Source organism: Microtus oregoni, unplaced genomic scaffold (genome assembly GCF_018167655.1).
Source record: "Microtus oregoni isolate MIOR12 unplaced genomic scaffold, Mior012 000044F_ref0000062, whole genome shotgun sequence".
NCBI classification, from domain to species: domain Eukaryota; kingdom Metazoa; phylum Chordata; class Mammalia; order Rodentia; family Cricetidae; genus Microtus; species Microtus oregoni.
In genome coordinates, this window is record NW_024543218.1 from 1,369,941 (window position 1) to 1,387,147 (window position 17,207).

General features: G+C 44.1%; 1 protein-coding gene across 1 annotated transcript in view; it reads right to left on the bottom strand.

The window, feature by feature from the left end:
• LOC121434754 (structural maintenance of chromosomes flexible hinge domain-containing protein 1-like) overlaps window positions 1-14,480 on the bottom strand; it is a 142,956-nt gene extending 128,476 nt beyond the window's left edge. Inside the window, exons 1-2 of the mRNA XM_041633710.1 lie at window positions 14,017-14,480; window positions 2,434-2,509 (exon numbers count right to left, since the gene is read on the bottom strand). Of these exons, the coding sequence (XP_041489644.1) occupies window positions 2,434-2,509; window positions 14,017-14,202 (262 nt within the window). The 5' untranslated portion in view covers window positions 14,203-14,480. The remainder of the gene's footprint in view (window positions 1-2,433; window positions 2,510-14,016) is intronic.
• Between the last annotated feature and the right edge of the window lie 2,727 nt (window positions 14,481-17,207).

The following is a 17,207-nucleotide window of genomic DNA, read 5'->3' on the forward strand; positions in this document are numbered from 1 at the left end:
CTGGCTCCATAGCTACAGAGAAACCCTGCCTGGGAGAAGGGTGAGGGGAGGAGAAGTCTGAGGATGTCTTTCTGAAGTTAGTTCTCTTCCACTGTGGGATCTATCTCAGGTTTTCAAGCTTTCGAGGTAAGTGTTTTTGGCCCTTTGTGTTTGTTTGTCTGGTTGGTTTGCTTTGTTTTTCAAAATGTCAGGGTCTCATCTCTGGCTGGCCTCAAACTTACCTTCCTGCCTCAGTCTCCTAAATGTGTAGAATTGTGTGTTGCTTTGAAATGTTTATTTCTTTATTGGAAACTGGGGAGTCCTGGCTGGCCTGGAATTCACTATGCAGATGGCCTTGAACTTGGGGAGATTCTCCTGCTTTACAAGTGTACATCACCATGTCCAATATCATTTGTTTGTTAAAACAGGATCTCACTGGAGTCTGAGCTTCCCTCGGACTCACTATAAAGCACCTAAATTTCCTGAGTGGCATGATTATAGGTGTAAACTACCACGGCAGCTGAAAAGCATTTCTTTTTTATTTTCAGTTTTTTTAAAAAAACATTACAGGCTGAGCCAGCAAGATTGTTCAATGAGTAAAGGTGTCAGCTGAGCAAATCTGACAACCTGAGTTCAATCTCTGGGACCCACACTGCAGGAGAAACACTACTGCCAAAGTTATCCTCTGACCTCTGCATTAATACACACATGTTTAAATAAAGAAGTATAAGTCAGAAAATATTTAAAAATACAGAAATACAAGTTTACGTCTCACAATTTGCTAAATTTTGGAAAGTCCAAGACTGGTGCCTAGTGAAGGCCTGTTTCTTCATAAGTGGAGTCTTCTGTGTCCTCACAAGATGAAAAGTCAGAAACCTCGGTATTTTTGAGATATGGAGTTTCATGTAGCCTAAGCTGGCCTTGAATTCCTTATTCTTCTGCCTCTACATCCCAGCTCAGGTTATAGGCATGTACCATATACCCAGGGTGTTCTGCTTGGTTTTGTTTTGAAGACTGGGTTTCCTTGTGTAAACCTGGCTGTCCTGGAACTAGCTCTACAGACCAGGTTGTCTTCAAACTCATAGATATCTGCCTATCTCTGCCTCCCAAGTGCAGGGATTAAGGCGTGAGTCACCACTATTTTAAACACTCAATTCTTTTCTTTCTTTTCCTTCCTTCCTTCTTCTTCTTCCAGGCTCATTTTATAGCTGGGTGTGGTGGCACACACTTTTGTTTGTTGAGACAGGGTTTCTCAGTGTAACCACCCTAACTGTCCTCAAACTCAAAGATCCGCCTGCCTCTGCCTCCAGAGTGCTGGAATTAGAGGCGTGCGCCACCACCGCCCTGCTGTGGCACAACACCTTTAATCATAGCACTAAGAGGCAGAGGCGGGTGAATCTCTACAAGTTTGTAGCCACTCTGGTCTGGTCTACAAAGTGAATTCCAGGACAGTTAGGGCTGTTACACAGAGAAACCCTATCTCCAAAAGCCCAATAAAATAAAATAAAGATTTATTTTATGTGTATTGAGTGTTTTGCTGGCATGCATGCCTGTGCACCAACGGCTTTGCTGATGCATGTGGAGGTCAGAAGGCATCAAATCCCCTAGAAGCAGAATAAGGGATGGTTGTAAAACTAACACATGAGTGCTGAGAACTGAACCTGTGTCCTCTGAAAGAGCAGCAAGTGCTCTTAACCACTGACCCGTGTCTTCAGTCCCAATACTCAATTCCCAATAAGTTAAATTATCACATGACCATCAGATGAGGATTTGCATTAGTGTGGTATCAACAGGAAGGGAGAATTCCTCACTGTTTCCTTTCAGGAGAAAGAAAAGAGGACTGCAGAGATAGCTCAGCAATTAAGAACACTTGCTGCTCTTCCCAGATGAGTTCTCAGAGCCCATGTTAGGAGACACAACCACCTGCAACTGCAGCTCCAACAGATCTAACACCCTCTTCTGGACTCCGTAGATACCTACACTCACATGTCTATATCCACACACAGACACGGATACATACACAAAATTAAAAACTAGTAAAAGCACACCTTGTTAAAAAGAAAAGCAATCAACCTAGGCATGGTGGAGTCCACCTGTAATCCCCAGGTGGGATTACTCAGGAGACTCTAGGTCCAGGGCACTTGGGGTTACTAACGTATGGAAATCCTATGATAGAGGGGAAAGAGCATGCAATCCAGCAGTTATGGAAACTTAAAACATAAAGGATTTTAAAAATAATGAAAGAATTCAAGTTTGCTAAGAGCTCAGTTTTGTGGTTGTCCAAATAAAGCTAAGTGGTACGGCTTGATTTCTCCTGGACCCAATTGATAGCAGGAAAAAGTGATCCCTTGAGAACAAAGTCCTCCAGATTATCAATCCTTTGGACAGATGGTGATGCACAGCTACTGTTCTATCTACACAGGAAATAAATACAAATGGATATTGCTTACTTACCAAAATTATCACGGGTAATTTCTTTCCTGCTCGTAGTTGTAATAACAAACTTTTCTTCAGATGAAATACCAATTGTCTATCCAAAATTTAAAAAAAAAATATATTACATAAAGGAAATAAATGTACTATTTACATTTGCAGAATGTGCACATACTGATACTACAGCCTTGCAACAGCTACTACACTTTCTTGTCTAGGAAATAAACTCAGCATTTTTAAATTCTGACTTTGTAAAATTAAGCACTCTAAGCCATGTAAATTGCTTAACTTTTCTGCTATTTGCTAAGAACACATGTGACGATCATCAGATAATGAAAATGTGATATATACACAGTAGAATTTTACTCAACTATAAAGAAAAGTGAACTTATGAAATTTTCAGGAAAATGGATGAAATCAAAAAATATATTAGTGGCATAACTCAAGCGCAGGAAAACAAACACGTTTTCTTTCATACATAATTCTGCTTCAGATCTGTAATTTCTACAATTAGTCTGGATGTCTGCGGAGGTTCAGAAAGCCAAAAAGGGAGGGGACACGGCCCTGAAAGGAAAGAGGAGAGTACAGAACATACATGACATTGAAATAGAAGGGAAGCGGAGTTAAAGGTCTAAATGTGGGGATGGACAATGAAATGAGGTGAAGGACGGGGCGGAAGGTTTGCTAACCAACACTAAGGATGTATTTTAAAACATAAAGTCTCATAGAACCCAACTATTTCGTATGCTAATTACAAACATATCATGTACTGTGGGTGGTGGAACACACCTTAATCCCAGCACTTGGAAAGCAGAAGCATGCAGATCTTTGAGTTCCAGGCCAGCCAGGGCTATTCAGTGAAATGAGAATGAAACACTTTCTAACTGGGTTTAAGGCCCACTCCACAAGATGAAACCCTTATCAGGGCAAAATATGACATAGCCCCTAGAGGAGGACCTACTATTCTTCCGCTGAACTGACATAGTGTTAAACTGTCTTTTAATGAGTTTATATCTCAACCCTCATCAAAGAAGGTTCTTCCTGTGGTAAACAATGATTAACACTAACCCACAAGTGATCAAGGTACAGAGGGTAAGAGACTATGGATGCTCAGCCCAAGATGGTCCATCTACATCATACCTAGTCTTCTCGAGGTTCAGGGATCACTGTGCAAGGGGTGCAGGTGACTACAAGGAAATAGTATTTTCCAGATAGAATAAAGCAGCTGCACACATGATCTCCTACTAGTTGTAAAAGAATGCACCGGCCTACACAAGCCAACCCAGTCCAGCATGGAAAGGGGAGGTAAGCATTAAGTCCTTCCCCTGGCTGAAGTGATAATGATGACTGACAGCTGCTAGGAGAGGAAGACTCAGATTTAAGGTTATAGCTCCTGTGCTCCAGCAGCTAGCCCCAAACCCAAAAGTTTACAGGGAGCAAAAGTGGACTTGATGAGTTAAAACAAACAAACCAACAAAGAGGACACAAAGTTGGGTGAGTAGGGAAAGAGACTAGATGTAGTCAAAATTATCTAAATTATCAAAGAACAGGGTGTGTGTGTGTGTGTTATGTGTGGTGTGTATGTAATATGTAATTTGTTAAGAATATTTAAGGCATTTGAACATCGGTACCCTGAATAGAAGGATAATGCTTCCCCCAGAAGACATGGGTTATTAAAAGAAAATCTCAGTGCCAGGCAGAGGTTACCCTCCTACAAGCTAATAGTCAGGGAGGCCCCAAAGTCTTTCAAAAACAGCACAGGCTATTGGTGTTTCTCTTATTTGCCCACCATAACTGGATGTTAAGACCCTATTACTGAAGATGCAACACACTTTGGTTACAGGACGAAGATCAAACAGGAAGTGACTGGGAAACTTCCTTTCTGATGGTGAGCTTTCATAGTGTCAGTGGATAGGAAAAGTCACAATGGACTCACCCGAAGTTGACTCCACATGGAACAATACTGACCTGCCAGACAATACATGCCATCCGATACAATAGTGGCAACACTGCTTCTGAGGGGACCTGAACCCTCCACAGGAGGGAATTCATGCCTGGTACTGTAAATACAGTTAAATGACTATGACTTGGGAGGTCACAGGATTTAGGGGGGAACAAACCTATTGTATTAAATGGACATGCTGTCAAACTGCCTTCTAAATATCTATGTTTATACTCATGGCCAGAGAAACTTGTTTTTGCAGTAGGCAGCAGTCAATGAAGAGACTCATAATTGGCCAAAGTGCTGAGAAAAAAGTGACCATGTTCAGCCCTACATGGGACATTTCTATCAAGGCTCCACAGCCTCCTGAGGGAACATATTGGAGGAGGAAGCAAAATGCAAGAGCTGGAAGAGAAAGTCTATGAATAGTTATTTACTGGGCATGACACAGTCATTGCACACAGCAGCTAACCTTACCTGCATACAACCTCCACAGAAATCAGCCAGTGAACATCCCGGTGTGGATAAAAGGGGAGCTGAAAGGCTCCACCCATAACTAAGGAGCTACTGGCAAGTGATGTCAACTGGGAAGGAGGTGGTTGGTGGTAGGTTCCTCATGCTCTGGTGGATAGCCTCTCACTTGAGCATGGAAGCAGCATAACTGGATTTGGGGAGTTAGACTCAAGCATGGGAGGGGGTCAGTCAGGAAGTACAGGGTAGAGGGAAGGAAGATTTAGGCTGGATAAAATCAGGATACATTGTATACACATACAAAATTGCTAAAGAACAAATTAAAAGATCTTATGAGAAAACTCAGTAGTAACTAGTTGAGCCATTCTGGAAGGATTAACTTTTTTACATTTATTATTTAATTCATTTATGGGGGACATGGCACATGTAGGGTGTCAGAGAACAACCTGAGAAAATCATTCTCTCCGACCGTGTGGCTCCTGAGCATGAACTCGGGTCCTTAGGCTTGGTGGCAACCACCCTTGCCTACTGAGTCATCTCAAAAGCCCTTGGTTCATCAAGAGGAAGCACCCAAAGACACACTTTTCATTACATTCTATAAGGAATCACCATATTTGAAACAAAGCATCAACAGAACACCTACTCTATACAAATTAGATACGTAAGTATGTTGGAAGAAAATAGGTATTTCATCGCACTAAGGTATGAATACATAGGCTACAGGATATCTAAAGAAGCCTGACGTCTTCCTAAAAGCATTACTAAATAACTAAATGATTAAATATAATAAAAATATTGTTTAAAAAAGTAACAATGATAATATGAATTGTGAAAAACTACCAAAAAACACTTGGAAAGGTGAATTAACACACTCTTATTTAAATTAAAAAGAAAATACATGTATTCCTGAAATGAAACACAACAATGAGCAGTTGAGAGAGAACTCCCCTTGGGTGGTGACAGACTATTTTCTAGAACAAACCTTTCTATCTAAAGGTGTCTAAGAAAACTTTAAATTATGGATGAACAAATCTTCCATTGTGTGTTTAGCCTCAAAGGCCAGTCGATGACATCAGATTCTGAGGCTGGAGATGCAGGTGGTTGAGCCACCCATGGGTATAGGGAACCAATTTCAGGTCCTGCGGAAGAGCAGCAAGTGCTCTCTTAACTGCTGAGCCACCTCTCCAACCCCTCGAAATTCTCAGGGTTGTTTACAGAGCTGGGATGCCCTAAACCACTTCTTCTTTCCTTAGTACTAATTATATCTCATGATAAGCAATGTGTTTTTCCCCACCAAGGGGAGGGAATGTGGCTTTATTTGTTTACTTTTTAAAAACAGGGCTCTCATTTGGCCCAAACTTGCAACAATCCTCCTGCCTCAATCTCCAATTACAATGATTAAAGGTGTATACACCACCAATCTCTCAGCTTAAAAGGTGCTCAGTAAAGAATCCCGGCTTGGACTAGAGATTACAGCTCTACTGCTATACACCATCTTCCTGCAGGGGACCCTAGGTTTAAATCCGCACGTGGTGGGGTTGGAGATCTTCTAACAAATAAGCAGAGAAGGACAATCAAAATAACACTGTCAACAGATGAACCACCCAATAAGACACTGCGGCTCACACTTGTAATTGCAACTGAGGATGAGACAGGAGGACTACTTTAAATTTGAGGCCATCCTGGGCTACAGAGTGATGTCAGGCAAGGCTGAGTTATAGAGTAAGACACCATCCTGAAAATAAATAAAGAAATGCAGGTAGGGCTGGAGAGATGGCTCAGAGGGTAAGAGCACTGACTGCTCTTCCAGAGGTCCTGAGTTCAATTCCCAGCAACCACATGGTGGCTCACAGTCATCTATAATGAGATCTGGTGCCCTCTTCAGGCATACAAACATACATGGAAGGAATGTTGTATACATAATAAATAAATAAATCTTTAAAAAAAAAAGAAATGCAGGTAGATAGATAGAGGAAAGAGAGAGAGATAAAAATTGGGTGTTGGCAGATATCTGTTATAACAGAATTTAGGAATCAGAGGCAGGCAAACTGCCAGAAAACCTAGGCCAGGCCAGCCAGGATTACATAGCAAGACCTTGTCTAAAACAAAACAGGAACATTAAATCAGAATAGAAGAATCCAGCTGAAACCACTCAATTCCCATCGAATCCAAATTAAATTTAATGACTTTCAGTTGAAATCTAGATTATAAGATACATATGGAAATAGGTAAGTCATTTAATACTGTAAGACCAGGGAACAGGTCATGTTAATACCACAAAATTAAGAAATAGTATCTTACCCATATAATCCCAGCATTCAACATTCAGAGAAAGGTCATCCTCAGCTATACAAAAGCTACCCAAGAACACATGAAACTCTGTCTCAAATACAAACCTAGAGCCAGTGAGATGGCTCAGCTACTAAAGGTGCTTGCTGCCAAGTCAGACAACTTGAGTTTAATCCCCATGATCCTCACAGTAAAAGAAGCCAGCCTCCCCACTTGGCAACTCTAGGTCAGTGGGAACCTCTGTATGGTGGTTTGAATAAATATGATCCCCATAGACTCACGTGTTTGAGCGCTTGACCTATGGAGAGTGGTACTATTAGGAGGTGTGGCCTTGTTGGAGTGGGAGTGGCCTTATTGGAGAAAGTGTGTCACTGTGGAGGTGTGCTTTGAAGTCTCATATGCTCAAACATACCAGAGTAAGACACAGTTCAAACCGGGTGATAGAGACGCAAACCTTTAATCCCAGTACTCAGGATGAACTCTGTGAGTTTGATGCCAGTATGGTTTACAGAGCAAGTTCCAGGACAGGCTCCAAACTACACAAAAAAACCTTGTCTTAAACAAAGACACAGTTCACTTCCTGTTGCCTATAGATCAATTACCTCTCCAGTACCATGTCTGCCTGCATGCTAACGTGTGTTTTTTGTTTTGCTTTGTTTTTTGTTTTTGTTTTTGTTTTGTTTTGTTTTTGAGACAAGGTTTCTCTGTAACTTTGGCACCTGTCCTGGAACTAGCTCTTGTAGATCAGGCTGGCCTCGAACTCACAGAGATCCACCTGCCTCTGCCTCCCGAGTGCTGGGATTAAAGGTGTGTGCCACCACTGGCCGGCTTCACGCTACCATGTTTTACACCATGATAAAGGACTGAACCTCTGAACTGTAATCTGCCCCAATAAAATATTTTCCTTTATAAGAGTTACTATGGTCATGGTGTCTCTTCACAATAACAGAAATCCTAAGACAATTTACAACTACAAAGTATTATATGTATCTAATTATTTCATGCAATATTCCCATGTCTATTGTTTTTTAAGTTTTCTTAAGAATTCTTCTAGAGCCTGGTAGTGATGGTACACACCTTTAATCCTAGCACTCAACTGGCAATTGATGGGTGCTGGGGGAGAGGTCCCTGACAGGCTGCCCATGCTCCAGTCATGTAGTACTAAGTGGGGACTGAGTATATTTTTAAAAGAAAGGTACCACATTAAACGGTGAAGGGCATGGAGGACTGGAGGAGAAAGAACGGGGGTGGATCTGACTCAAATTTATAACATGCATATATAAATATTACACAAAATATTCTCTTGTACAATTTATGCATATTGGTATTTTGCCTGCATATATGTTGTTAGGGCTGGAATGATGGCTCAGTGGTTAAGAGCACTGGCTGGTCCTCCAAAGGACCCAGGTTTAATTCCCAGTACCCTAACAGGGTGGCTCACAACTGTCTACCACTTGAGACCCAAGGTATCTGACACCTTCTGATCTCTGTGAATATCACAGTATCAGGGAAGGAGGCATGCACATTATACATTGATATTAAATATTTTCTTAAAGACAAGGGGTCAAGCTGGGCAAGGTGAATGTCTTTAATCCTAGCACTCAACAAACCAAGGACAGGCTGATCTCTGTAAGTCAGTTTGTTATACTAGTGAGTTCCAAACCAGTCAGGGCTACACAGACTCTGTCTCAAAAAAAAAAAAAAAAAAGAAAGAAAGAAAAGAAAAATAAAACACAAAAAAACAGAATTCAAAATTTAAAGCAGACTTTCTTTCTGCTGAATGTGTCTTTTTTGTACCACAATGTTGAAAAATCCTAAGTCAATCATTCACATTCTAAATTAAAGACTGCCTACACTTTCCTCCATTGAAGAGTTTTTAATCTACATTAAAAAAAAAATTAACCAGGGCAGTGGTGGCACACACGTTTAATCATAGCACTCAAGAGGTAGAGGCACACAAATCTCTGAGTTCAAGGCTAGCCTGGTATAGAGTGAGTTCCAGGACATCCAGGACTACAATGAAAAAAGCCCTGTCTCCAAAAACAAATAAAACAACAACAACAAAATACCATCCAACAGAAACAAAACCAAAACAAAAAACTCACACACATGATGGGGGATGAGTGGAGAGATGGCTCAGTAGTTTAGAGCATTGGGGGTGAGGGTGGAGAGATGGCTCAGCAGTTAAGAGCATTCCAGAGGACTTGGGTTCCCAGGTCCTACACAGCAGCTCACAGCTGTCTCTAACTCCAGACTGTGTCAGGGTATCTGGCATCCTCACAGACACACATGCAGGCAAAAGAGCAATGCACACACAATTTTTATTTAAAAAAACAATCATATGTCACATGCCTATGACCCCACCACTCAGAAGCTTAAAGCAGAAGGATCAGAAGTTGGAGAACAATGAAGACTACATAGAGTTCAGGGGTCAGGACCCACATAGGGGAAGGCAAGAACCCACTCCTACAAGCTGTTCTCTGATCTCCATACATGTGCATAAACACACACATGTACCACACACATTCATAGAAATAAATCTCATGGGTTAAAAAATCAGTATCTTGCATATCTGAAATCTGCTAGGAGTAAATTTACAGTGTTCTTGCCCCCAAAGTAAAAAGACATGTATGGTAAATGGTATGATTTAAGATGGACACTGTAGCCGTGTCTGTAATTCTAACACTTGGAGGCTAAGCAGAAGGTCTGCTCACAGTTTGAGGCCAGCCCAGAGTACAAAGCACATACTAAACCACAGCTCAAAACTAGTGTGCTCTGTCAACAAGAAAGAGCAGGAAGAAGTGGAGGTAGCAGCAGGAAAAGGTAAATAACAGTACAGCAGTGTAAGGGAGATTTTTTCTTTGTAATCAAACTGATCTAAGCTATGGAGGGTGAGACAGCAGGAGAGTTCACGGCCAGGCAAGACTACACGTGTGTTCCAGACCAACTGTGCTCCATCCGTCACAAACAACAAATGACCAAGTCTGCTGATTTTACTTCTTGTTAAGCTCTGTGCTGGTTAGTTTTTTGTCAACTTGACACAAGCTAGAGTCATCTAGGAAGAAAGGCTCAGCAGAGGAAATGCTTCCATCAGACTGTCCTGCTGGCTAGTCTGTGGAGCATTTTCTTACTGCTATGGCAGGACCCAGCCGAGCGTGCGTGTGTGCATGTGCATGTAAAAGCAAGCTGAAGCCACGGAGAGCAAGCCAGTAAGCAGCATTCTTCATAGTCGGTTTCATTTCCCGCCTTCACTTCCTGCCCTGCTCCCCTCAATGATGCACTGTGACTGGGATATGCGACCAAATAAACCTTTCCTCCCCATGTCGCTTTTGGTCACAGTGTTCTATCACATCAATAGAAAGCACACGAAGATAACTATGCAATATTGTATGTAATTGAGGTACTTGATTCAGTCCATCTGTGTAATGGAAACGATGCCACAGGATGTGTAGGGCATAACAGGCAGATCAAGGGGCTCAAGGTGGCTCAGTGGTTAAGGAGCCACCTGCTACTCTTGCCGAGGACCTATTTGGTCCCCAGCACCCACAAGATGGCTCACAATAGTCTGTAATTAAGTTCCAGGGGATCTGACAGCTTCTTCTGGCCTCCACAGGCACCAGGCATTCATGTGGTACACAAACATACGTAGAGGCAAAACTTACACATAAAAGTAAGTTTCCTAGCAGGTAGAGTGATTTTTAAGTTAGTCTTCCTATCTTTAAACCTAGCTTTTCCTTTTACTAGTTCTCCACTCCCCTCACTTCTGTTCAATTCTAACCTTCACCAGCTCTAGAATAAACAAGAAAAAGGAAATTAAAAGAAATATCTTCCTTGGTGTTAAACTGGAAATTAAAAGGGTTATAAAAATTCACGTTTACTGCTAGGCAGTGGTTGCACACACCTTTAATCCCAGCACTCGGGAGGCAGAAGCAGGTCAATCTCTATGAGTTTGAGGCCAGCCTGGTCTACCAGAGCTAGTTAAAAAAAAAAAAAAAAAAACACACACACAATTTGTATAGTGAAAAGGAGGCAGAAAGATGGAAAGATGCAAACAAATTACAGGGCTTGGATACTAACTCACCTTTTAGTATCCAATTTATCTAAGGGAGTTAGACATTTATTTCACGGGGGATAGGGAGAAACGGTATATTTTCAGAGGAAAAGGAAATCATTTTTTGAAAAGTGATTTAAAAATACTTATCATAAGCAGCATGGTGCCTATCACAGAGACAACTGTAACTTTGACACTCTGAAGTCTGAGGCATGAGGAATGCCACAAGTCTGGGGTCAGCCTCGGTTACAAGAAGGAGAAGAGACCTTGTCTCCAAAGATTATTAAGAAGGAAAAGGGGGCACAGGGGTGGTCTGGTGCTGGAGCACTGCAGAGTCTGAGGACTGAGAAGGAAACAACTAGCTTGCTGCCCTCCACACGGCCACAGCACACGCAAGGGAGGGAACTTTAAAGATGCTCCGAAACAATGAACAAAAAAGATATGAATTCAAAAATGCTCATCGTAGCAGTACCAAAAGTTACAATTATGAAAGTAAATTCCAGTTGTTACATGAATAGTAATACTGAAGAGATTCTGTGAATTCTGCATTAGGATGACACTTCTGTGGCTGGAGAGTGGGCTCTGCACTGAGAGCACTGGGTCTTGCAGAGGACCATGTTTGGTTCCCAGCGCCCATGCCTGCTCACAAGACACCTCTTCTGCTCTCTGAAGGCACCAGGCATGAATCGGTGCACAGAGACATGCATGAATGCAAACACCCATACACAGAAAATAATAACTTTGTTTTAAAAAATAGACTTTCCTGACAATATTAAATGAAAAAAAAAGAAACTAAATGTAAAGCACATATCACACTGACACAAAAAGAGGGACTCACAGGAGTAATACTGAGGTTCTCTAACAAATTGCTGGCACCTGGAAACATGCAGCGCTCCTGGTCAGCCTTGGCTACAGAGAATTACTTGCTTTTTTGTTTTGTTTTGTGTGCGTGGTTTTTTGAGACAGGGTTTCTCTGTGTAGCTTTGGCGTCGGGAACTCATTCTGTAGACCAGACTGGCCTGGAACTCAGAAATCTGCCTGCCTCTGCCTCCTCAGTACTGGGATAAAAGGCTGTGCCAACACTGCCTGGCAAGAATCAGTCTTAAAACAAGACAGAGAATCTACCACCATATATACACAGGCATAAAATGAACTTAGGAGTTCGCCTAGTTTTCTCCTAATTCATGTATCAATTTGTGTTTCCACGTGGCAAGACACTGGGAAGAGAGCTACAAACAAGAGAGTTCTCCTGGCAAAGTCAATCTCAATTTGAATTTTTTCAACAACTGTACTAAATTATGTCCTAGGCCAATGTGTTCCAACATGTGGGTCGGCACTGGTCAAATGACCCTTTCTCGGGGGTCGCCTAAGATCATATGGAAACATAGATATTTACATTATAATTTGTAACAATAACAAAAATATAATTAGGAAGTAGCAAGAAAAATAACTTTACAGAGCCGGGCAGCAGTGGCCTGCATGCCTTTAATCCTAGCACTTGGGAGGCAGAAGCAGGCGGATGTCTGTGAGTTCGAGGCCAGCCTGGTCTACAAGAGCTAGTTCCAGGACAGGCACCAAAACTACAGAGAAACTCTGTCTTAAAAAAACAAAAACAAGGCCGGGCGGTGGTGGCCCACGCCTTTAATCCCAGCACTTGGGAGGCAGAGGCAGGCGGATCTCTGTGAGTTCGAGACCAGCCTGGTCTACAAGAGCTAGTTCCAGGACAGGCTTCAAAACCACAGAGAAACCCTGTCTCAAAAAAACCAAAAAAACAAAAAACAAAAAAAACAAAAGCAAAAACAAACAAACAAACAAAAAACCTTTGGGGTCACCACAACATGAAGAACTGTGGAAGGCCGAGAACCACAGTCATTCCCTAAACTTCTTAAGTCTTCTGGAGGAAAAATATCAGCTCAAAAGTCTTTCTTTTGAAGCTGTTTCTGTGGTTAATTCAGAAATTACTATATTCCTTCTTTGAAAAGCTCAGAACCCAGAACTGCGGCAGTCGGGCCTGTGACTAACAACACTGGACAGCAAAGGCAGGATGATCGAAAGTTCGAGGCCAACCTGGTCAACATAGAGACTTCTAGAGCTAAATGGCAAGACCTTGTCTCAAAACAAAATCCCACAACACCCCTTTCCCCAAACATAGTCGCAATCTCAGGCAACAGTAATACCACAAATCCATAAAGCACCTCGCAATTTAAGACAGGTTTTGCTACATAGTTTTTCGTTTTTCAAGCCAATATACACGTTCTTTGTTGTCCCTATGGACACTAGGAGGTAGTTCAGGAACTCCCAAGGTTGGCGCTCAGAAAACCAGCAGGGCAGCCATGCATACTGAGCTAACTCCACAGTTGCTGTGTAAAGAATTGCAGACGAACCTTTCTGACAAGAAATGAGTACACTGAATCCGGGCTGCCCGGACTCCCGGAATTTCACCACCTCTAACATCGCAATCCTCGTACCTCTGACTATACAGTGGATACAACTCTGCCGACTTGTGAAGTTACAAACTAAAGACAAACGCAGGTTCCTCTGCTACAGGATGATGAACTGCTTGGCAGCGATCAAGCAGTTGCTAAACCCGATAAGCGCCCTCTAACTTCGAGGGCCCTAACGCTAGGCCAGCAGAGGCCCACGGAGGGGCGGGACCCCGTGCTCCCTGGCCAAAGCCAGGCCAGCGGGTATTCCAATGCGAGGGGTGGGATCAGCCGTAACGCGAGCTCCCAGTACAGGCCAAGGACGCTGGACCAGGGCCGTCTGACAAGTTTACGGCGGTGACCCACCCTGGCTTCGGGCCGCCTACCCCCACCTCCTCGCAAGCATCCTCCTCTGCCCGGCCGCGTACCTGACACACAGCAGCGCGGAACTCCGCGTAGCCTGCGCGGTTGGAGACCTGCAGTGCGCGCTCCCCGAGCTCCGACTCCTTCCCGCGCCGGTCAAACAAGTACACGGTCCTGCAGCCGTCGACGCCTCCGTCTGTCCCAGCGCCCGCCGAGAGGCCTCCGGGATTGCTGGCGCCCGTCGCTGCCATATTGCAGTGAACACCCCACGGCCCTCCCTCGGGAGCACTTCGCGGCGACGTCCACTCCGCGCGTGCCCTCGGCTCCAGCCGTCCCGGCTCGGGGCCTCGGCGGGCCGCGCAGCACCTCCTGGGCTGCGGCCTGGAAGCAACCCGGGAACCGATTCAAACGCTCTCTTGCCGGGGTGCCCCACGTCACTTCCGCGACCCGCGGAGGCAGGGACGCGCTTGCGCGCGCCTCGGAATCGGCTGGCTGCGCCTCCCAGCCACCCACGAGAGCCTGGCTCCGTGACCCGAGAGCAGGCCGCCACCGCGGCTAATGCGCAGGAGGAAGAGGGCGGCGGGCGGGACCGGCGAGTACGGCAGGCCGCGGGGCGGGGCGGGGCTTCGCGCGTTTCCCAGGCCACGCCCTGGTGGGACGGGGCTTCGTGCGTGTCCTCCTCCCTCTGGTCACGCCCCCGGGCCTCACGCGGGCCGCGGGGACTGGTGACCGCGGGAAGACAGCGCCAAGCGCCTCAGGGGCCCTCGTGGGGGAAGGCGGCTCGCAGGCGCGTCGCCCCAGGGGCTCTCTTGGCTCAGGTTCTGGAGTGCTGGTTCCTTCTCATTACGCCACGCGGTCTCCAGGGCGCGACTGAGTCGAGCAGAGGCGGTGGCGGGAAGCGTGCACGGGTCACGCGGATCTCCACGCGTCCGACACTGTTTCTGTAACACCGCGTTGCGCCTTCCGCGTCCGCTTCCTTTGCCGTCATGAGTGGGTTCTAGTGTGGGACAATGAGACAAAGCTGGGCCTGGAGGAAGAACCAGGCTTCTGACGTCACCGAGGCCGCCTTGCTCGCCCCGGGTCGGCTAGGCTCTGAGGCTCAGTGTCTGCGGGTCCCACGCTTACTAGGTCGGTGCACGTTGACGGAACAACGCCTAACCCAACTCACCGAGGCTGAGTTAGATTTTCTCCTAAGTGCATCACCCTCTTTGGAAACTTAAGCACCATTACTGGGGAATGCGCATCAGAGCTCTACGGATAACCATAAACAACAAAAGTGACCTTGCGGAGGACTAGATTTGCTCTCTGGGTCTTATACCTGGGAGTTTTGTACTTGAGAGCAAAACGTAAATTAATGAAACCCAAAGGAATGGTTTAGAGAGTTCTTTCAGCTTTCCAGAAAATGGATTAGAAAGTTTGCTGATTCCTTTATGGTTAATGATAAAACCAGACTCACGAAAGTCAGTGCACCTTAGAAAAAGTACCTGGTTGTTGACACCAAGGACAGAATTGAAGATTGTTACCAGTAGAAAATGATACGGATCAAAAGTATGACGGCTGTGTTGGGCGGCATAAGGAGCATGACTGGGAGAAGAGAGAATGCGGCAGTAGGTGGTCTGTGAAATTGCGGTCAAAAGCCGTTCATGTTCCTGAAAAGGAGCACCGGAGACAGAAGACAGAAAATCCCAGCTATCCTGGGATTTCTGTGATGCCTCATTGTAGTCTGTTTTTTTTTTTTTTTTTTTTTTTTTTTTTTTGTCAGCCTTCCTATGGTACACAGGCTAGCCTCGAACTTTGATCCTCCTGCCTTAACCTCAGGAATGCTGAGGAGGTGTGAGTCACTACACCTGGTGGACCGTTCACGTTCTTGTCTTAAAAGCTCATAACCATTTCCTTCTATCCCTTTCTGTACTATGTTTGATTTAAATGACTCAAGAAAAACAAATTGTTGGGCAGTTGTACTGCACATCTTTAATCCCTCTGCTTGGGAGGCAGAGGCAGGCGATCTCTGAGTTTGAGGTCAGCCTCGGCTACACAGAGAAACCCTGATTTGAGGGGGATGGGGGAGGGAGAGAGGGAGGAAGGAATAGAAAAACAAATTGTTTCCCTAAATCTCAGTTAATGAGCGAGATGAATTGCCTTTGTGCTTCAGCAAATGGAGACTTAACAGCCAGAGGGTCAACAGGGCAATTTCTATGTCATACCAAGTTATAGATCTCATGAACACAAAGAGAAGCACTGTATATATGTGTAAGTGTGTGCACATGCGTGAGGTGCCCCTTGAAGGTCAGAGGATAGAGTTGGAGTTGCAGGTGGTTATGACTCACAAGATGTGGGTGCAGAGAATCAAACTTTTAACATCAGGTCCTAATGTGGATCTTATGTTTGTTTGTTTCCATTATTTAGAGAACACTTTTATTGTTTGTGTAATCATGCCCTCATAGATAAGACCTTATATTTTTTTAAATATTTATTTATTATGTATACAATATTCTGTCTGTGTGCATGCCTGCAGGCCAGAAGAAGGCACCAGACCCCACTACAGATGGTTGTGAGCCACCGTGTGGTTGCTGGGAATTGAACTTAGGACCTTTGGAAGAGCAGGCAATGCTCTTAACCTCTGAGCCATCTCTCCAGCCCCAAGACCTTATATTTTTAATACAGTGTGTGGTTCCTGTACCAATAGAAAAAATAAGCTTAATGTTTCCCAATTAATATTGCTATTATTGTGATGCCAACTCAACGTGGTAAATTAGGATACTTTTTCCGAAGTTGAGAGCATAGCTAATATCTGCAAAGATTCAGATCATGTAAGTATATATATTTATATTAAAACAACAACAAAAGTATTGTGTTATGCATGAATGAACAGTAGCAACAGCTTTCTCAGGTTCAGCTGTCATTTGAACAAACTTGTAGAGACATCCAGCACTCTCCATTAAAGGAGGAAAAAAGTGAAAAAACAAATCCCAGAAAACAGCCCAGTTCAGTTACTATTGGGCTTGCTTCCTGGCACTATTTTTTAAAATTATCCTCTCAATTGTCATCTGAAGAGAAAAGATTCTGAGTAACACTATTAAAAGCAGCTCTGAGAAGCTGGGTGTAGTGGCACACCCCTTTGATACCAGCTCTTAAGAGGCAGAAACCGACAGCTCTCTGAGTTTAAGGGCACCCTGGTCTATGTAGCTTCATGGTAAGGTCCTGTCTCAAAATAGAAACAGCTCAAGGCTGGAGACAGAACTCAGTGGTTAAAGGC